The sequence below is a fragment of the Thamnophis sirtalis genome, unplaced genomic scaffold (assembly GCF_051295495.1).
Source record: "Thamnophis sirtalis isolate CommonGarterSnake01/CBP01778 unplaced genomic scaffold, rThaSir2_p1.2 scaffold_9, whole genome shotgun sequence".
Taxonomy (NCBI): Eukaryota; Metazoa; Chordata; class Lepidosauria; order Squamata; family Natricidae; genus Thamnophis; species Thamnophis sirtalis.
The window spans coordinates 25384200-25407248 of NW_028261389.1; the positions used below are offsets into that span (position 1 = coordinate 25384200).

At 37.7% G+C, this 23049-nt stretch overlaps 2 protein-coding genes across 5 annotated transcripts in view; one reads left to right on the forward strand and one right to left on the reverse strand.

The window, feature by feature from the left end:
• PWP1 (PWP1 homolog, endonuclein) overlaps positions 1-3978 on the forward strand; it is an 18525-nt gene extending 14547 nt beyond the window's left edge. Inside the window, exons 13-15 of the mRNA XM_087723107.1 lie at positions 1520-1641; positions 2446-2551; positions 2655-3978. Coding sequence (XP_087579233.1) covers positions 1520-1641; positions 2446-2551; positions 2655-2767 — 341 coding nt within the window. The 3' untranslated portion in view covers positions 2768-3978. The remainder of the gene's footprint in view (positions 1-1519; positions 1642-2445; positions 2552-2654) is intronic.
• Positions 3626-22706, reverse strand: PRDM4 (PR/SET domain 4). 4 transcript variants are annotated; one of them, XM_087723105.1, is made up of 13 exons: positions 22336-22706; positions 20816-20893; positions 19243-19376; positions 18284-18460; positions 17062-17847; positions 15464-15613; positions 11095-11142; positions 10255-10373; positions 9270-9355; positions 6512-6639; positions 5870-6184; positions 5127-5295; positions 3626-4556 (listed from the first exon to the last, which is right to left on the reverse strand). In XM_087723105.1, the coding sequence occupies exons 3-13, from the start codon at positions 19373-19375 to the stop codon at positions 4244-4246; spliced, it is 2424 nt and encodes an 807-aa protein (XP_087579231.1). In that variant the 5' UTR covers position 19376; positions 20816-20893; positions 22336-22706; the 3' UTR covers positions 3626-4243. The 4 variants fall into 4 exon arrangements, with proteins under 4 accessions (XP_087579231.1, XP_087579230.1, XP_087579229.1 ...); XM_087723104.1 differs by lacking the exon at positions 20816-20893; XM_087723103.1 differs by lacking the exon at positions 20816-20893 and having other exon boundaries at positions 22321-22706.
• Between the last annotated feature and the right edge of the window lie 343 nt (positions 22707-23049).

Below are 23049 nucleotides of genomic sequence, written 5' to 3' on the forward strand. Positions count from 1 at the left end.
GTTGTGGAGAACGTGGTTGTGCAGCAACTTCTATGGGCCATGAATAAAGTTGATTATCTGACTCTTTTCAGTCAGTATTCAGACTTCGGCCATTGGCTAGAGATGGCATTGGCCAAACTTCTGAATTATCTCTAAGTGGCTGCAGGACAGGAGAAGTGCATATGTTCTTGCTCTTCTTGATTTCTTGGCAACCTTTGATATCATCAACTGTGGTATCCTTCTGGGTTGGTGTTGATTGAGAGAGGAGAGGTTCTGCGGGTTTAACCGGGCTTGGTACTCTTCATTCCTATTTAACTTCTAAATGAAGTCACTGAGTGAGATCATTCATTGCCATGATATCCATATCTCTGTCCTTGGCAAACTCATCAGTACTACTAATGCCTTGTTCCAATGTCTGAGGCTGTTGAGGTCTGGGAACAATAGGCTTCAGTTGAACAAGATTGAGCAACATTAGATTTTACCATCTTTGGTTCTGGATGGGGCTGTGATACTCCATAGAGACCCTGTGTTCAATCTGGGGCTTCTTCTATAACCACAACTCCTGTCCTTCCTGGGAAGCAGGTTATGTCATAACTAGGAGGACCTTTGCGCAGCTTGGTATTGTGCCCCAGTTTTTGCCTGTTCCTGGATTATAAGCCCTTGCTTAGTCACACATCCTCTGCTCATCTCCAAATTGGATTACGGTAACTCAATGCTGCCCTTGAGGATCATCTGGAAGCTTCAACCGCTGCAGAGTACAGCAAGTGCAGCTGCATGGACAGTTACATGCCCCCCACTCCGGGAAGATGAACATTATACCTTTATTCTGCGAGATGCACTGATGGCCAGTTTGTTTTAGTCACAATTTTAGGTGTTGCTTTTCATCTTTAAAGCTCTACATTGCATGGGATCAAGTTATTTGATGGACCACCTCTCTCTGATTATAGCTATCAAACCTATCATATCAAGCCGGGGGGGGGGGGTAATGCTTTGGGTGTCATCGACAAAGAAACCCCAACTGGTAGGACCCAGATGGTGTGCCTTTTCTACTGTGGGCCCTGCCCTCTGGAACATCATTCTCCTTGAGATGAGATTGGCCCCATCCTGTCTTACTTTTCAGAAGGCCCTTAATACTTTCCGTTGACTTTGGAATCCCATGAGCCTGCAAGATGATTATGTAATGTCAACTGGTTGTTGTTCTCCCATATTGTTTTTGTAATTTGGGGTGTGTGTTATATGGTTTTAATTGTCAATATATTGGTAGACCACCCAAAATTATATTTCATGAGCCTAGTGACTTCATAAATTAATAACTTAAATAGAGTTCTTGTTTTTTAGTATTTTTGACAAATGAAAGAAGTATCTTTATTTTTACCAATGCCAATGGAAGAAGATGCATTTCAGTTGGCATTGCTGCACCATGGATGTGGGGTGCCTTTAAATCAGAGACCCCTTAACCTAAAAGAATGAGGCCTACAAGCAAGTTTTCTTCTGTTTTCTTCCTGATTTAATACTAAAAGCACCTGCTTATGTTTTCCAGGACTACAGTTAAGTAGCCAAATCAAAGGATGTCTTGTCACAACATCTTCTGATAAATCTGTGAAAATTTGGGACATCCTAGGAAACAAGCCTTCTTTAGTCTATTCCAGAGATATGAAAATGGTAATTTTTCCTGCAGCTATATTTATAGAGCCTTATTTGGGGGGGGGGGAGAGTGAGTGCAGAATAAAATTGGTGGGAAACCTGGTCTGTTTAATATTGAATGTTACTAAATTAATATTTATGTTGCGAGTATGTTGGTTACATTAATACTTACATGAGACAAATGGCCTACATTTTATGAATTGTATTTCCTCTAATACCATGATGGCAAGCCTATGGCAGGCATGCCAAAGGTGGCATGCAGAGGCCTCTCTGCAGACACGCAAGCTGTTGCCCAGCTCAGCTCCACTGTGCATGTGGGCATGCCTCCCGCCGGCCAACTGATTTTCGGGTCTTTGCTGTGCATGCGAGAGCTGTTTGAACAGTGATCTGGGGTTGCACGCCCTCCCTGCGCCCCCTTTTTGGTCCCAGAAGGCATCAGGGAGGTCTGCTAGGCCCAAAACAGGGCGTGGAAGGTACAGTGCATCTCCCGTGACCTGTTTGTGATCCTGGGAGGCTAGAGAGCCAAAATGGGGCACAGGGGGTTGGTCGCACATGCATACACAGGGGGGCGCACACGTATGCGCAGGGGGTTGGGCGTGTGGGGTGCGTGTGTCACATGCACATTGTATTATGGGTATGGGCACGCTTTCGGCACGCGAGGACGAAAAGGTTAGCCATCACTTCTCTAATACATAAAGTCTAAAGACGTTGGATATGCACCTCTTTGATTTTAGTTCACTGATTTGGATTAGAAATGTGTTGTTGAGATGTATTGTATTGAGTCAGCAGAAAATCAGAAGAGAATGTGTCTTCTGCCCACAGGGTTCCCTGTTTTGTGCAGGTTGCTGTCCAGATCTGCCATTTGTTTATGTCTTTGGAGGAGAAAGGCAGGGACTACAACTCTGGGATATAAGCACAATTTCCGCAGGTGACTGTTCTCATTCATTTACTAGTTACGTAACCCTAAGAAAAAGATCAATTTCTTCTTTAAAATTAGAGTTTTTAATACCTCTCTCTTTTTGGCATTACAGTGAATGATGTTTTTGGAACTCGACAGAGGCTAGCAGTTACCACATCAAGTTCTGAAGCAACTAATTCTGCAAATAGCAGTAGCAGCTGTGGAGGAGCTGCAATGGAATCATGAAATAAGCTTATGTTTTTTTTAAATTAACATTCTAAGTAAACCGATTTTTTAAACTTGCTTTTAAGGTCATGTTACCATGAAGTTTGGTCTTGATCTTAAAAATTTTCTGAAGTGTTAACCAGCTAGAAATTGGAATATGCCAAAACAAAATCACTAGCAATAATGTAAGAAATTACTCTTAATTTGTTAATTTGTATTAAGAAAGATAAATGTAGGCATTCTGATGCATCCACTGAAATCCTTTGACATTGGCTTAAAAAGCTACTATTTAAAAAACAGTTTTCTGAGAATCTAAAGGAAGCTTTCTATATTGTGTAAGGTTTAAAGTGTGGTGGTGTTAACCAGGATTTGATAACTTGTGAGAGCATGATTCTCTGGTCTTATATAAATATATTATATTTATAATATAGGCATGTGCTAATTAATAAAATCTAATTGGCATAAATAAAAAAGCTAAGATTAACAATATTGGGTTCCCCCTCCCTTCCATTTGTATTCAGTTCTTGGAGAGTGCCTGGTTTTTCAGAAATAGTTTGCCATTGCCTCCTTCCTAGGCTCGGAGAAACTGACTGGCTCAAGGTCACCCATCTGGCTTCATGCCCAAAGTGGGACTAGAATTCATGGTCTCCCAGTTTCTGATGCCTTAATTACTACACCATGGCTCTCGTCTCTCTGATTCAGACCATTAATTTAATATACTTCTACCTAGGAGAACTATCAATGTCAGCATAGTTAATATTGGCTGAAGTTCATAATGTATAGATAAATGAATGGTTTAATAAAGCAAAAATGCTATGGTGAAAAAAAAATTTATATACTGGGGGAAAATTCAAAGGAGAAAAAAAAACAGTACACACATTAAAAAGCAGTATTTTAATTTTCCGTAAGAAAACAAATCTTAATGATACCTTCATTCCATAAATATATTAGCAGCAGAATTTCCCTTTCAAAATAAGTGGTTATCGGTTGCAGTATAGACAGAGTTACATGAATAACCTTTGTATGTAAAATCCATGCTAAAACTAAGCTTGCATTTCAAACACAAGCATTAGCATGTCTTACTCTGATTCCCATACTATATTTTTGTTTTCTAATTCTTTTGGAATGCTCAGTTGTCAACAAATGAGCAAATATTTCATTGATATACAACAAATATCAATTTAATGAACTAAGTTAAGCTACAAACTTTTTTCCAATAAAAAACACTTTATTGTAATGAAAAAAATTTGGTTTGTGCATACTTTCACATTAAGTATACCTTTAACAGAGACAGCTGATGCTGTTTCAGCTGTATCCATCATGCATCAATCAAGTCACCAATGATACCATTTCAATGGATGAACATAGTAATTATATTGTTTTAATATATGTAATGTTCCTGGCAATCACTCTGGAAACAGATAAGCCATTTTCATTATAGATGAGAATTTGGCCACTGAGTATAAATTTAAACAAACAATAATTTTAGGAATTGTCTTATTTGTGACAAGAAAGTGTATCAGTTGTCACATACATGGTGGTTCTGAGTTGGCAATTTTCATTTGTTGTAGAATTTATCAATTCTTCTTCCTCTGAAGAATCCTCCTCCTCTTCTTCTTGGGCTGAGAGACTAAAGGTTGGTCCTTTACAAATTTTTAGGTGGCGAGTAAGGTGGTATTTTGTTAAATAAGCCTTGGAACATTTTTCACACACATAATCCCTTTTTCCTTCGTGAGAGTTTAAATGTTTCTTTAGGTGATTTGTCCTTAAGAATAGCTTCTCACATTGTGGACATTTGATTTGACGCTCTCTAAACAGGAATGGAGAAGAGAGACGGCATTTTAGTCTTGAGAACATGAAAACAATTTTTTAAATATTTGAGAGTTGAATTTGAAGGCTTGTGAGACATAGATTTCACACAGTTGTTCTAATCTTAAATTTCCCATTTAGCAAACATTTTTGCATGCATAGGCTTTGCATCATCCATACAATTAACACTCGGTGAGAAATAACCTAGAAGTGCTCTTTGTTCAACATCATATACTTAGAATTTCAGTGTTACAGATTCATCCTGGAAAAATTCCTATCTTCTATTCCAAATAATTTTATATATGCCATAGTCAACATTGATCTCTACCACTCATCATGGGTTATGCCTCATATGCTTTTTTTATAAGATAGAATTAAATATAAGCTTATCAGCCTTCATCTTGACACTATTCACCACAATACATTTTTCTTCTGATAAATCTGGGTTTCTTCTGAGAACTGTCCTATCACTATCATGAGTCTTTTAAATATGGACCTCTTTAGTTTGTGGGCAATAAATTAAACACATACACACACAGAAATAATTTGGAATGTCTCCTGAATGACTCACTGTGTATGGGTGAGCACATGCTGCTTGAGATCTTGACGCCGCATAAATAGTTTATCACAATAATCACATTTCAGATTTTTTTCTCCAGTGTGGATAACCATATGTGTCTCCAGGTGTGCCTTCTGAGTAAAAGATTTTTCACAGAGTGCACAGCGATAATTTTTTTGACCTGAAAATAAGACATAAAGATTTACATAAGATTATTTCATCCCATCCCATCCACAGAATAATAAATATAGATTGAAATTCCAAGGTATCAACATGTTTGATATTACAGTAGGGCTATATAATAGATTTCAATGCTACAAGTAACTAATGGCATGGAATATGAATGAATCTCATGTTCTGCCATAGACAACAAACTAGACACAACTCTACAATTTTCTAAAGATTTCCCAAGTTGCTTTTCTAAAATTGCTAAAGATTCTATGCTCTTTATTAAGTTCTTTTAATTTCATACTTCTTCAACTGTTTATCTCTAGCAAAAGAATGAAAGAAAAATAGTTTCCTAGTGATAAACAGTCACCTAAAATTTTGGGATCTCACATCCAAAATCAAAATCCAATTGGTCTCTAGTATTGTATGTCACATATATGCAAATAAATATGCAAATAACAAGGCAACACAATATTCCATTCTAAGAAGGAACAAACAAGACCAATCTTCACTCTGACAGAATAGTGCAGTTGGTTCTAAATATTTGTTTGGAAAAAGAATTTTAAATGTTGTTTTTCCTCACTTACCTGTATGAATTTTAAGGTGGGTACGCAGATTGCTAGGATCACTGAAGGCCTTGCTACAGAAATCACACTTGTGTGGCTTCATACCTATATGCCCCATGAAGTGAACATGAAGCTTAGAAGGTGATATAAAAGCTTGAGGGCACATAGAGCATTTCCATTTCCTTTCCTTACTGTGTCCTGATCCAGGGGTACTGCTGTGTCCCTGACTGGGGAAGTGGCTGTGGAGATGACTACTCAGATGGACCTTAAACTCTGCATAGGAGGCACATTCTTTTCCACAGTGACAAGTGTGCACATCAGGATGCTCAGGAACACCTTTAAGAGAGGTAATTGTTTAGGATGCAGCAGAAAGTATGAAGCTCCCAAATAAATGGGAAGGTAACAAAAAGCATTATAAATTTAAAAGGTATAAGCTTCAATCTTGTACTTGTTGAAATATGAAGAAAGGGAATATACTTTCTTCTATTACTACTAATCTTATCAGATCTGATAGAGGAATATATAAATCAGAAGCTTTTATTCATGTCAGATTTAAGCTCCCCACCTGAATCATACTTCCAGAAGTAATTTTCAGTATGGTCAATGTTCTAGGCCTGGGAGCTACAGACTAACATTTGGAGAATGCTTAAATTAACCGCTTACCAAGCTGCCGGGCATAGTCTCGACTATAGTAAAAAAGGAGCTCCTGGTCTGGAGGGATGTCACGTGAGGTGCAGAAGTAAATCTTTCCATCATGAGGGTAGGCTACCAGATTCTGTTCTTCCCGGTTCCTATTTCACAGAGAGGAAAATCTTACAATGTATCCTCTATATGACTTTAATCACAAATATCCCTAAATCATTTAATATTCTTCACTAAAACAATTTGCAGCAACATCACCGAACAAAACCAAATTGATGCTTTTGTACTGTGGTGCTGGAGAAAACTGTTGAGAACATTGGAAGGATAAGAACCAACCAGATGAAGTAAAGCCGTACTGCAGACTGAGTAACACTGAAACAAAAATAATCTGGACACGCAATGTGGCAGCAAGAGTCTTTGGAGAAGTCTGAAAAAGAAGCCGAAAGAAGACAAAGTGGCTAGACACTCCCTGGTTACACAAGCACAAGGTTGTAAGAATTCAAAGCAGTTACTGGAAGAGAATTCTGACATTAGATCCTTCGCGCTGCAAAGAATCAAAAAGGCAAAGAATCAAAAAGGCAAAGAATCAAAAAGAACTACGAGGTTCACTCTTCTTCTACTTATCAGAAAAAAATTATTTTCAATTGAAGGGACTGACTGTTAAAACTATTTTATTGCCCAGGTAGAAGAAAGCAATTATCAACTTTGATGGGAGCTGAAATGATAGGGGTTTTTTTTAAATTTCTTCCTAGAGACCATTCTTGTTTTACCTTCATTATGAACTTGTAGATTTTAGTATTTGATCAGCTACCAGACATGCATTTCTTTCTTTTTTTGTCACTTTTTTCTATTTTGATAAAGGTCTGATGTTCTGTTCTAAAATTGCAAAAGTACTCTAGTGGTTATTTAGTCTTATTGTGTGCACATATATTATATGTGAATATTAAAACTTGTTCCAGAGACTATTACTAAAACAAACAATGCTTTAGTTTTGGTAGGCCACACTCTCTTCCTCTAAAGATGCTAATCAGCATTCATGCTGCATTACCTGTTTTTATAATTTCAACGAAAGATGAACAAATGTCTTCCACATGAAGTATCAAATATTCACAAAAATAAAAAGAATCTACTCAGTTCTTCTGCTCTTTGAATTAAATATTTAAGTTTCTGAATTTTAAATCTTAATCTAAGACCCAAGAGCCATGTGTAGCTTCAAAATACCAACATCATTGCTGATAATTGTAATTTTAATATGGCTGAGTGGAAAATATTTTACATGAATGTGGAAAAATGACATCAACTATATATAAATTATTTTACATTTTTGTCTAACTTTTTAGAGTGCAGGCCAAAGCATACCATTGACCGCACATCCCTGTTCCAGATGAAGCCATTCTGTCTCACAGTATAGATGATCTACCATCTCTCTACAAAGGGCACCTAAAGCATTTTTCAAAATATAACGAGGAATAGTTAAGAAAGACAATATTTAAAAGATCACCTTAGACAAATTTTTAAACAGATCTGTAAATTCAAGTTTAGCTTTAAACAGATCTCAAATGCTTTTCAAATCTCAAGTCGTCCAATACTTCAAGGGCTGTCACAAGGAAAAGAATGTGCATTTATTCCTGTGGCTCCCAAGGATAGGGTGAAAAACAAGGGGTTGAAGCTTTGCCCAGATACCAACTCAAAGGAAGAATGAAGATCCTGACTCAAGCAGTTATTAAACACTTCCTCCTGGAGTTTTTGAGGCTCCGTCATAGGAAGTTTTCAAGCAAAGGTTGGACAATCATTTGTTTGGGATGGTATGAAAATTCTTCTCCTGAGCTCAGCATTGGACTAAAAGACCTCCAAGATGTCTTCCAACTCTACAGGTCTATGAGCCAGGCATCTTAGCTGCAAAAAATTCTACTGAAATGGCTCCAGATAAGACTAAATCAAGAAAATATCATGAAGATTAAGATACCTGAAGACTACCCAGATAGATACGTTTTTCTAATTATAATACATTCAATCTACCTAATGATCTAACAAAATAATAATGCAAATACATGCTGAATCAGTCCCACAAAACATCTGACTGTTAATCCAATCCTGCAATAGTAGATTTTGTTGAAATATAAAATGAAACTATTCCAGAGAACTAGTTTATAGTGTAGTAGTTAAATGCATCAGGCTAGGAAGACCATGAGTTCTATTTCCACCTTAGGCTTGAAGCCAGCTTGGTCAGTTACTTCCTCTCAGCCCTAAAAAGCAGGTTGTGGCAAACCACTTCTGAAAATCTTGCCAAGAAAACTGCAGGGACTTGTCCAGGCAGTCACTAAGAATCAATGCTGACTTGAATGCAATTAAAACCAAAAACCCTCAACCCTATTCCAAGTCCAGACTTTTTTTCTTTCTTTTTACGACTCTATAGTCCCTTAATTTGGGTTAAAGTTGGGGCGACTAAATGGAACGGAGTACTTACTGGCCTTCCTGTGGCCTACATGGAGTTTGCAGCAGATATTTTTTCTCTGCGCCCTAAGAGAGAAACATCTGCCACTACCTAGGATTGACCTGTCAACCTTCCGAATAGGAGGCCAGCATGTTCATCACTAGGCCACCACACCCCTCATTTAAAATCCAGAATATTGAGGAATAAATATTTAATCTTTTTTTTTTAAGAAAAAAGACAGTATTATGTTATAAAATATCTAGTGAGATATAATAGGATTATCATGTAATTACTTAGAAATCTTTGTTGTTGGTTTTTGTTGTTGTAGTTTTATCCTTTTCTCACCTGGCCTTCCGCACAAATATCATCCAGTTACATTCATTTTCATCCGTTGTGATGATGTAGAATTCCAGGACATTATTGTGATACATCTGAAAGAAGATAATCAGAGCCATCTCAGATGGTTAAAAAATCTTCCAACTAAGTGAAGAGAGCACCTTAACATGAAGTTGTTTTGATTAGTCATCACTTTCTTCAGGCAAATTACATAAGCACAAAACATATGGTAACAGTCTCCACCAGTTGTGGGTTCCGGATCCCATTGCAACCGGTATGCTGCGCATGGAGCCGGGCGTCGTCAGGCACACGCACTGCGCACACATGCACACGCCCCCCTGCGACACCCAGCTGCTTGGCGGAGGTCACGCAGGTGCTGCACGCTGTGTGTGCATGTGCAATTGGGCCGTTTCCGTCAAAAAACAGTAAAGAACAAGGGCGGGCAGGTGGGCCAAATGAGCCACCGTTCCAGTACAGTGGCTGCTACTCCCAGCTACCACCGGTACGGCCGTACCACCCAGAACGCACCACTGGTCTCCACTCACTATCACTTAAAAAATCAGAGCAGTACATATAGAGATTTGGATGAACTTCTGTGCCAGGGGATTGTTTACTTTGGAACAAGGTACATTCACTTCTGTCCTCAATTTCCAAAGGGCATCCTCTGAACCCTGGTACTTGGTAATGAGTTGATGGAAGGAGGACACCAGCAGCAAAGACCACAGTGATAAATGCTGCAATGCTTAAGATAACATTCCTATCCCAAGCACTATTTATTTTCCATCTGTCTTTGGAAAATATTTTTCTGTATAAGAACAGGATAGTAAATCCATAATCATTTTATTCATAATCATATTTATTAACAAAATACTTTTATCACTTATTGTAATAAATGTAGTGTCCCAATTTTGTATGTGAAGAAGAGCCTAGTGCAAAAAAGTTTTTTTTTTTTTTTGCTTGGGAATGATTTACAAAGAGTATGACATAAACCGACCTTCCAAATGTGATTGGCTGCTTTGTCTGTCCAGTCAGCTACTTCTATTGAATGACTTTGTTGACCAATGAGTGGTCCAAAGCAGGTACGGACAGGAATAGTTTCCCGAGTCCACACACCTATGAGCAATTGGGGGGAAAATTGTAGTCCTCTGATTACACTTAATCAAATCCAGTAATAACAAGCAATATAGTACAAGTTTCCCTGCTTAAGCAAAAACAAAATGGAAATCACAGAAGCTATTATATTTTTGTGAATAAACCTATAAAGGATATTGCATTGATCCACTTTATTCTAATATCAATTCATTTGAGGTGACTAAAATGACTTGTGAAAGTGAGATTGGGATTTCTTGCACTTATTAAAGATTTCATACTGCTTTTGGCAAAAACCAAAAAAAAACAGAACTCCATAATATTTCGTTATAACATTCCCATCTTCAGAAAGTAGTGCTCTAAGAAACCTAATAAATGACAAATAGTGAGATGGGCAGTGCTTAAAATTAATATATAACTAAAACAAAGGCTTCAAGCTTCTTATGAATAGTGCCCCAGTAACAATGTTTGATTAAGCATTAATGAAATCACATATTTAAGTTTCATCTAAAAATAGAAATAATACCAAAAATAACTAAATAAGAGCAGCTGAAAGAAAAGGGTATTTCTGAAAACCAATCTAGCGAAGTAAAATGTAATAGAATATAAATAATATATAAAATAATATATAGTAAGCATATATAAAAACTCAAGTACAACTATATTATTTTCTATGAATACCTAAGCCTATTTCCATTCACTGCTAACCCAAGAATCATTACTGAAGTAAAGGTAATAGTCATACCTAAGGAAGGAGTTCCAAGGCAAGTTGATAATTGACAATATTGTCCACCTAAAAGAAAGCAATAATTCTCCATTACCATTAATTTGCACATATGAAATGTTGCTATTAGATTGGGAGATAAAATAACATGATGCTAGATTTTCAACTTTCTTTTTCAAAGCATCTCTTTTTTCAGAAACTGTTAGGCTTTTCAAATTTATGAAAATATTTAACATAACTGATATGACTCTAATACCTGTTTTCATAAGAATAAAGTTACCTGCAAAGGTTAGACATTCCCATTCAAGTATTATGTTTCAATGAATTCCCAAGTGAACAAAAGCCAACACAACTTCAACATGGTACAGAATTAAGTACAATGTATTTCAGGAAATCTGAATGCATATTTACGATTTATGTGTAGTTGCTTTTAAATAAGAAAACAGTGGGTATAGCAGGTGAAAAAATTCTCTGTTAATTCACTGCTATTTTTTATTGTAAAATTATTTGTAAAATCTATGCAAAGTCTATAAGCAGAATAAGACAATTCCATATATGAGCAACTGTAAATGGGACAGGAAATACTGTGTTGGTAGAAGGAAGAATGCATTCAACTGCACTTCAGCACATATAGAAGTAAGAAGTAACGTAAACACAGGGTCAATGAAAATGGACTCAAATGTCCATACACCAATGCACAAAGTATGAGGAATAAAAAGGGTGAATTAGAAATTCAAGTAAATGAGGGCAGATACGATATTGTTGTCATTACAGAAACCTGGTGGGATAAAACCCACAAATGGAATATACAGCTAGAAGGATTTAAATTATTTAAAAGAAATAGACCAAATAAAAGAGGAGGTGGAGTTGCACTATATATAAGAAATAACTACATCTCTACAGAAATAGAGCACAACAATGATGAGAACTATCTTGAGTGCATTTGGGTCAATATTAAAAGCTTGGGGGGGGGGGGGAATGACATTGCCATAGGTCTATACTACAGGCCACCCAACCAAGCAGAGGAAGTAGATGAACCTTTTGCTAGTCAGCTAACTAAGATATGTAGGAAGCACACCACAATAGTAATGGGGGATTTTAACTACCCTGACATCAACTGGGAAACAAACTGCACCAAGTGGAAGATCCAACAGGTTCCTAACGAACCTAGCAGACAACTTTGTTTCCCAAAAAGTAGAGAAGGGAACAAGGGGATCAGCCATATTGGACTTAATTGTCACTAACAGAGAGGAAATGATAGAAGGTGTTGAAGCCATAGGAATCCTGGGAGCAAGTGACCATGCAATATTGGAATGCAAACACAAGTAGTAGAACAAAGTCAAACTAGAGTCTTGGATTTTAAGAGAGCTAATTTCAATAAACTTACAGAGAGCTTGGGAAGAATTCCATGGAATTCTCAAGGGAAAAACAACTCAAGAAGCTTGGGAAATTTTGAAAAATGAGATTACAAAAGCTGAGTCTAGTACAATACCAATGAAGAAGAAGAAAAATAACAGCTCCCAAAAGAAACCAGCATGGTTGCATAAAGAACTCTCTGACAAATTGAAAGACAAGTTAAGTATAAACAGTGGAAAGAGGGGACATAATTAAGGCAGAACATCAGCAAATAGCCTGAGCCTGTAAAGATGAAGTAAGGAAAGCTAAGGCTCACAATGAAGAAAGGCTTGCTTCAAAAGTAAAAAATAACAAAAAAAGCTTCTTCCAACATGTCAAAAACAAGAAAAAGGTTAAGGAAACAATTGGTCCATTGCTGGGAGAAAGTGGTAAGAAGGTGACAAGCAGCAGGGAGAAAGCAGAACTATTTAACTCATTTTTTGCATCTGTCTTTACACAAAGGGATAAAACAGTCCAACCTATCAAAAACAGCACTACAAAAATCAGATTAGGAACACAAATTGAAATAGGGAAGAAAATGGTAAGTGAGCACTTGTCTACCCTAGACGAGTTCAAATCACCCGGACTGGACAGATTACACCCCAGGGTTCTGAAGGAACTGGCAGATGAGATCTCAGAACCACAACGATATCTTTCAGAGATCCTGGAGCACCGGGGAACTGCCAGAGGACAGGAAAAGAGCTGATGTGGTTCCCATCTTCAAAAAAGGAAAAAAAATAGATCCAGGAAACTATAGACCTATCAGCCTGACCTCAATACCAGGAAAGATTCTGGAAAAGATAATTAAGCAACAAATTAGTGAACACATAGAAGTAAACAAAGTAATAGCCAAAAGCCAATATGGGTTTGTCAAAAACAGATCATGCCAGACTAATCTTATTGCATTCTTTGACAAAGTGACAAAATTAGTGGACCAGAGGAATGCCATCGATATAATTTACTTGGACTTCAGTAAGGCATTTGATAAGGTAGCCCATAACCTACTACGAGGTAAAGTAGAAGAATGTGGGTTGGACAGCATCACCATCAGATGGATTCGTAACTGGCTGACCAACCGCACTCAACGTGTAGTCCTCAATGGAACTGCATCTACATGGAGGGAAGTACCCCAAGGCTCTGTTTTGGGCCCAGGATTCTTCAACATCTTCATCAATGATTTGGATGAGGGAATAAATAGGAAACTCATCAAATTTGCAGATGACACCAAGCTGGCAGGAATAGCCAACACTCCAGAAGACAGGCTTAAGATACAGAAGGATCTTGACAAACTTGAACATTGGGCACTATCTAATAAAATGAAATTCAATGGTGAAGAGAGTAAGGTTCTACATTTAGGCAAGAAAAATGAAATAGTATAGATGGTACCTTGCTCAATAGTAGTAACTGTGAGAGGGATCTTGGAGTCCTAGTGGACAACCATTCAAATATGAGCCAGCAGTGTGCAGCAGCTGCCCAAAAAGCCAACACAGTTCTAGGCTACATAAACAGGGATAGAATCAAGATCACATGAAGTGTTAATACTACTTTATAATGCCTTGGTAAGGCCACACTTGGAATACTGCATTCAGTTTTGGTCGCCACAATGTAGAAAAGATGTGGAGAGTCTAGAAAGAGTGCAGAGAAGAGCAACAAAGATGATTAGGGGACTGGAGACTAAAACATATGAATAATGGTTGCAGGAACTGGGTATGTCTAGTTTAATAGAAAGAAGGACTAGGGGAGACATGATAGCAGTGTTCCAATATCTCAGGGGTTGCCACAAAGAAGAGGAGTCAAACTATTCTCCAAGGCACCTGAGTGTAGAACAAGAAGCAATGGGTGGAAACTAATCAAGGAGAGAAGCAACTTAGAACTGAGGAGAAATTTCCTGACAGAACAATTAATCAGTGGAACAACTTGCCTCCAGAAGTTGTGAATGCCCCCACACTGGAAGTCTTTATGAAGATGTTGGATAGCCATTTGTCTGGAATGGTATAGGGTTTCCTGCCTAGGCAGGGGGTTGGACTAGCAGACCTCCAAGGTCCCTTCCAACTCTGCTATTGTATTGTATTATGTATTGTACAGAAACTAAATAAGGTCAGCGAAGAGTTAGAACTGTGAAGAGATTGGATGTTTCAGTAAAGCAATAATTCAAAACCTACCTCCAAACTGATCATAAAGTACATAACAGAGAAGGTACGAGTTCTGGAATAGCCACAATCCCCAAGTTATAAACTCCCTCTTTATTTAGCTACTGTGAATTCATGGCATTCACACACAGAAGTCCAGGCAATAATCCTTCCAAGGGTTAATTGCAGTAACAGGCCTTATCATTCCTTGGATAATTGCCAGGCGAGAGCTTCTAGTCACAAAGTTGTAAATTAATTCCTGTCAAGCTTCTATTTACTCCCCAGCCAGGGAGGGGCCATTCAGCATCCTCGTGTGCCTTTCTTCCCGAGTCGGCTCCTGTTCCTCAGTTGTTCTCCTCTCCTGACAACTCTGCACATATGCACATCTGTAACAGGCCCCAGCTGCTCTTCTTCCCCACTTATCTCCGACTCCGAAAGCAACTGGGTAATGTCGGAGGGTCCTGGCTCTATCTCTGCTTCCGACATAGAGCATCCATCAGAGCCTTCCCCAGACTCCAGGACTGCCCCCAACCTCCTCATCATCTGAGTCTGCCACCAGTTCTACTGGCAGATCACAACAAAAGTGTTATACAAAATACTGAATGAAAAAACTCCAAACATCTGCATCTGCAATATTCACTGTTTGTTTTTTTTGAATGTGTAAAAATTGCTCAGTAATTGCATACAAATTCACAAAATGATGTGGTTTACCACACAGATATTGCATTGTACTGTATGCTTAATAATAAAGCTCTGTCCAGATTCACATTCTTTCTGCAGTACAATAGTGGCTTTTATTATCCAGCTATTCTATCAAATTGTGTTTCAAGATGAGAATATACAAGACGAAATAAACAACAACTTACCAACTTCAGGTCCCATAACAGCATGGCGGATATTAAGCTGTTTTGGGAGAGAAAGTCTGGCCCTGCTCTCTATTGGAGTGTCAGAAACAAAAGTCACGGGCCCATGATCTGGGCAATCTGATGGGTAAGCCTTGTCGCAGAGTGTGCACCCTGTGGATAAGAAAAAAAAGGTACAGAATGAGAGAATTGTTTCTGTCAGTTGCTATAACACAGGGATCCCCAACCCCTGGTTCACGGCCCTTTGCCTGGCTGCAGCTCATTTGGAACCGGGCCGCAGAAACGGTGGATGAGCATTTGTGAAAGCGGCAACACATACACATGAAACCATCCCCTCTTCCCCCACTGCTACCACATCTCCGCAGGTCCGCCAAAACAGAGAAATTCAGGAATGCTGCTATAACATACATGCAAGATGAGGGTAGAAAAAACAACCCACACAATATTTATTAGACCTATGCTTATAAAATGTTTGATGCCAGTGTCAAATAAAAATTGCTTTGAAGGGATAAAGAAAATGTACAAATGTTAGCTTTTGATGGGGAACAGGGTTAGAGACATATTATAATATGGGCATGAGTGGACAACTAAAACTGATTAAATATTTTTATGGACTATATTGAGTATAGTCCATATGTTGATTATGGGAAGAAAATTTATTTGCAAAATTGAGATATGGATTCCTTCATGAGGAAAACAGGTCACGTAATTGCAAGGGAATTTTCTTATACAAATATATTATTCTGCACATTTAACTTGCAATTAAGAAAGAATTAGTTTTATAGGAACATCCACTATGGCAGTCCAGCTATTACAACCATAACTTTCTCTCATTTACCTGCAGTACTGACTGATGAAAGGTGTGGACAATTCTTTGGTGCTCAGCCTTTCTCATTTTATTTCTTATTTTCTTATTTTATTTATTTACAAGTAAATAAATGAAAATTGGTGTATGTATTTTGAATAATTATAATTAAACATTGAATGTAAAAGCATTCAAGACATGTGAAAAACAGAGGCTTATATACATGCCAATTTCTGTGAACTGAAAGGAGAGAAAGAAGTGAAACTTGATCTCTTCAATGACTGAAACAATCCCCAGCCTCTTTAGTTTTTGTTTATCTGTATCCATCCTAAATGGGGAAAAAAATCTTCCTTTGTAGTCAGGAAAGAGAAAGCCTAACTGGGATATTATATGTAACAGGAACAATTAGTACCTTTCAAATGGTTTTCATTTTGTTACCCTTCATTATAATGACTGAGGTTTAAGTCTCACTAAAACCATGCAGAAGAAGCATTGCTTTCCCCTTGCATTCCAGAATGGGTTTCCTCTCTATATTAAGTCAAATTAGAATTGGTTCATTTTTGGCTTAATGAGTTATGCCAATTGGGATTTAATCAGGATTAAATAATGGCTTACAGTCCTGTGTAAATTCAGTGATTGGTTAAAAGCTTAGCTCCAGTTTTCTGCACCTTCTGTAAACTTTTTCTATAACTCCACTGGATTTTGTCATAAGTACATACATTTAAAAGCAGGATAAGTTAAACTTTTTGAATTAGCTGGAAAATACTGTTTAAGACATACTGTGACACATACTCACATATTGTAAACAATGTAGCCATATTCTCCTTATTGGAATTGGAATCTTCCATCTGCAATGATGATGGCACAAAAGCAAGATTGTCTGAAGAGACATCCACATGATTTTGTCCCATGGCTACTTCCTGGTTAATGGAGGATACTGTCACAGGCTCCAAGCTGAGACCCACTTCATGTAATGAGACAGATTCCAGGGAAGTGAGATTATGTGAGGTAGAAAGCGCAACACTCACAGAATTGCTGCTCATGGCCACTGTATGAATAGGGTCCCCAAGTGTTCGGTCAGGCATCCCATTGACCCGGCCTGAAATGTGGTCAGTCTCCATAACAACAGGAAGTTCCAAACTGCTACCATGGATAGGGATGACACCATTATGCCCCACAGTTTCTGAGGCTAAACCACCATCCACTGCTAGAGGCTCATGATTACGGCTGCCATTTGCAATTTGTGAATGATCCCCACCTACATCACTCATCCTAAGCTCTTCAGCCATTCTGTCACTTGAGATTGGACTGGTAACTCTTGAAACACTTTCTATGGTAATTGTTGTATCCAGAGCTACATCATGGCCATCACTGGGATGCAAACTTTGAGTGTTATGTGCGTTCACTGAACGAGAATCCATGGAGACAATGCCTGCTTCAAGACCCACAGATCCATTGGGCTGGTAGGGATCTAAGTCTGAAGGATTATTGGAGACAGATAAAGCTGAGTTACTATCAACGTTGATATTGTTGGGATGAATACACTGAGGTGGAGGTCTGTCAGCTAAGTAAGATATGAGACCTGAAGAAGAGGAAAAATGAAAGAAATGGAAAAATAAACACATTGTCTCATACTAACAAGTCAAGTTTTAAATTGCTGAATTCAAGGAAAATCAATTTGCACTAGTGCATCCAAATAAACCTAAGGCTCAGTATTTTACACCTCTCATGACTTGCAAATAAAGAGTCAATGTAATGTAAACAATTATTAAGGCACAAGAAAAAGAAATGTACAAGTTCACCTAAATAATTCCAGATCATATCTATTCTTGTAATAATTGTCAAATAAATAAAACATAATTATATATCTGGAAGAGAATGTTCAACACTATTTACCTGTAAAATGTATATACTGTTACCTATTCAATTAAGGCTTTGTAACTTAATAAAGTGTTAACCATTGCCCTATATTACGGATCCCAAGATTTGAACAAAGTCTATTGTGTCATGCTACATACCAGGTAGGATGTGTCTAAAGTAGCTGCTTTCTAGATGAGGGTAAGGTGGTGGAGGTAGGGTATAATTTCTTTCTGGTATACCGCACATCACTCCTCGATCTCCAATGCCCATTGGAAGCATCAGAGACAAAGCAGACGGTAATGAGGGCCCCAAATTTGGAATTGCAACTGGTAATCCTAATAAAAAAACAAAATAATTAGTCTACAATTGATCAAACATTTGGGGAGACTGGATGCACAGAGATTAAGACTGGAAATTTTATATAAACAACGCATGGAGAATATGAGAGGAGGTTTAAAAGCTTTATCTAGAATATGTTACATTGTGATTGGATGATTTTAGGATGATTTAATAGAATGTTATCAGATAATCCTATTCTAGATTTTGAATATTATATATAAAAGGATGTAAAAACAATTATAGTCAAATTAATGTTGAGATATAATAATCGTGATATACATGAATATATGTGAATTCAAAATATGTGATTTGATATGAAAAACAGGTGATGACTATGGAAGAGATGCATGGAAATACTGTAACCAACTGACACACTTTCTACAATTTGTAATTGAAGATGGCTTTTTTATTTTTATGTTTGTTTGTCTTTGTTCAAAAATAAATAAAAATTGTTTAAAAAAAAGACTGGAAAGGTCATTAGAGAATTCGATTTCAACTCAAATGGAGTAAACACGACTTAAAACATACAATCACTTTTGTTCACAATATTCTTACTGTGTCACATTTATATTGTAAGTTGACACGGACTTTTTTGTAATAATTGAAAGATGCTCGGTTCTTGAAAATTACATCTAAGAGCCAGGTTGTAGGCAATAGCAAAACACTGAGGAAAAAGTATTAAAGCAAAACCGAGTTTCCATGTCACACCATCTCTTAATTTGAGCAAAGAAATAAACACATCAACAAAATGTCTCTGTATCCTAACTTGATACATTACCTGGTGCTGATATAGCACTATGGGTGGGTGAGGAGGTCAAAGCTATGTGATTTCCTGCAACAGCCAGGGCATTGCTCACAGAAGAAGCTGCCAGCTGTTCCATCCCCACAGGGCTCAGACTCATTTCATTCATCCTAAACAAAAAAGGGACATTTAAAATGTACACAATAGTTCAGGCAAGCATGAGTTTGGCATTTAACAAACATACAGAACACTGTAACAGGTTTCTACCACTTTTGAATGATGACAAGGGGCTGCACTCTAACATGGAAAGTCAAGGGAAAAAACTAAATTTATTTAAATAAGTAATTTCAATACTATTAATAAATATAATCAATGTCATGAGTTTAATATCTCTTTATATATTAAAACTTAACATTCTCTGGAAATTTCTGGAGAGGTTTTAGGGAATGCACATCTGGTATAGAAAAATAGATCATGCTGTTTTGCTTTTCTTCTTCCACTCTTTATCTTTTCTATTCCTCTAGCATATTTAATAAAAGACTCCTTTAATAAAAGACTTCTTTAATAAAAGAAGCTGAGGTGAAACTGGGATAGAGTCAAAGAACTGAGAAACAGGGTGATTCAAGTTTGTTTACCAATGGGAAACCAGACTGCGACACAAATGCTATAGTATTACAACACTGCAAAGAAAAAAATTAGCTGTATTCCGATTTCAAATAAAGTGCAATGAGACAAGAGAAAAATGACTGAGATTTTAAAATATGTTCATACTCTATAAAAGCAATCTGCAATTCCAAATCAATTAAATGTGGAAGTTCCCATAAGTTAAAATCTTTAAGAGTTTGCTAACGTTTTAATTTCTCATGTTTCTGTGCGCTTCCTTAAAGATTACGAAAACTAAACTGTAATAAATTCAGTACTAGTAATACCTGTACCAGTAATAAATTCTGTATTAAATATAAATCATTGATTTAAAGAAAAACCATTTAATGGGCACTGGATGCAACAGACATTTTATCAGGGCATCCCTCAACATAATAGACAAATTCATTAATCCAAACAGTTTAGATAAGATACTTACATCTACATAATGTACATTGTGTCATGGTTTTACACAATTCATGTCATTATATTATCATATAAATACTGTACATCACTGTGATTGACATTGTTCAAGTTAAACAGATATTTGGGAATTAACACTCCACTCCTGAATGATCTGTTAAATCTGTAATTTTCAAAATACTGCAGGCATTAATTCACCAAATCACAGCAATTCCAAAAGCAGTTTCTTGCTTATAATTCTTACATGTTAACTGTCATCTTTAAAATGTCACTTGATTATTTAAAAACTAAGCACAAATAAAAATCACATACTTTTTAGACTGATTAGAACTATAATTACTTTAGAAGGAAAAGATATTTGTGAATTCTATCCTTATTAGTGCAACACATTAGAACCCACTGCAAATTAGTTGTAAGTCAGCAAAACACTTGTAACCCTGATCATTATCTAATCAGAGTTAAGCATACAGAAAAATGTTTTTTCTTCCCGTCTTTGTTCATTTAATGAATGTTTAACTCATTTACGCTTTTAATTGACACTTACTCTGATCAACATTGCCTGGATTCACACAACAGAAACACAAGAACTATGCTCTGAATCAGTCCTTTTTGAGCATACCTCCTATTTGAAAGAAAGCAAGTTAACAGCAGTGATTCCCACAGGCAAAAATGGACCTCTTCCAAAGACAAATAATTTTGTTGCAACAAGCATGAATCAGTATTATAATTTGACCAAATTAAATACAGCAATGTAGATTCATCCAGCCAAAGCTAACAAACAGTAAACCAGTAGAGATGTACCCCAAAATTTTCTCAGACGCCGGATCCCACTCCCAATGTCCACTGTCTCTTAGAGACAGATTATTTTCTTTCTTCCTTTCTCCCCCCCCCTCTATTTCTTTTCTAAAAAAGGACTTGTCCTTTTATTGAATACAGAGAAGCACAGGCCCCGAGAGGTATGGTTTAAAAAAAGAACCCCAGTTCAGGCCTCAGCTCTCCAATGGACATATTTTGCCATCATTTGTGCACCAGATATGAATAAGAGCCCCTTGTTGTGTACCATAACACTAGAGAATTCTCAATTGTCCCAGGCCCTTTTCTACTTGATGGCCATACATCATGTCAAAATTCAGTCAGAGTTTGTGGCAACTATATAACAGTAGCAAAGAGAAATGACAACTAGCATCATCCTGCTCCGCCCACACATGAAGAATGTTCTTCTTTGCTGTGAGAAACATAATTGAGTGGAAAAAACTCAATTTATCAACTCATTTTCTTAGACCTGAGTTTGTGACTAAATCTTCTTTCAACTACAGCTTTCATTTACAAAGAGAATAATGCTTGCAGATAGAATATGAAGATTTTATATTTCCCAATCTCAACAGTGCCTTCTTACAACATTTTTAGCATTCTTAGTATGGGGATAGACAGATCACTTCACTTACAGTGAAATGGAAGAGTTAATACGCTGAATAGGATCAGTGCTCCAGTTTACACTGTCTTTATCAATATCGTCATGAGGTATTTATACATCAATATCAAGAATAAAAAGGATTAGTCAATCATATTTTATATGACAGTTCAATAAAATCTGACTGTATTTCTACTGGTTACAGGTCTTTTCAATTTACATATACTTTGGCATGCATGCATGCATGCATGTATGTATTTTATGTCACAACCCCTGGTATGCCCAAATATGGGAGGAAGCATGCATACATGCATGCATGCATACATACATAATTTATTCACAAAATAACAGCAAAATAACTGCTTAATCTTTGAAGAAAACTGGTTCACCAAAGCCTATTGCCACTATGACATTGTTGATCTTCATTATCCAAATGGTTACCTTTAAAGCAATGTCTGCTGTTTAGATGCAGAATAATTTATGATATGCATAAATTCCTGTTTCCCCTCAGAGTGTAGTCATTCATGACAGAACTCTAGACATGTTCAGAGACACTCACCTAAAAACTGAGGCATCAGAAACAGATTTCTGGGATAAGCCCCAGAATCATTTGGTCATTTATACGAAGCCATACCCACATGCAATGATCCCACCTGGGATGCATCAGCCGGCGAGGCCGGGCCTACGAGGGCCCGAGTGGCGACGGCCTTCTTCTTCTCCTCCACATCTGGTTCCCCTTTTCCAGCTTTTGTCCTCCAAGCACCTTCCACCGCCGAGCTTCCAGCATCAGTCTAAGGCGGACCCAACAACCTCCCGCAGCACCTGAGCACAGGCCCCGGACACGCCACCGCCCACCGCCGGAACCAAAATCGCCTCATGAGGTACCCGCCGAACCTCGGAGAGAGAAGAAAAAAAGGAGAGGCGGGGGACAGAAATAATTAGACCACCAACCGCGCAGAGCGCCCCCCTCCGGAAGGGGCGATTGTGCAGCTGTGGACGGGCTCCTCCTCTGGAGAGGGAGAGGGCGGGATCAAAAGCGGTACAGAGATCACTTCCGGTTTGTGTCCTGATACTGGAAACGCCCCCTGCCGCTGCTCTTCTCGCTACTAGTCCATCCTCCCTTTGCTGTAAACGCAGACATGATGTCCTGCCCGCCGCTCGCGTAAACTTCGTGTTGTGCTGGCCGGCAGATTTCTGCTGGGTTTTGTCCTCAGACCTTCGTTCCCAACGTGATCGGCGTTGCTTAGTATACAGAAAACGTTTTCTGACGAAATCTGCGCAATGTAATACTACGGTTTAAGCTCCACTGAAAGTTACTGGGAGTTAAACCGGCAGTCTGGTGTGTTCTTTAGAGCAGAGTTTCTAAA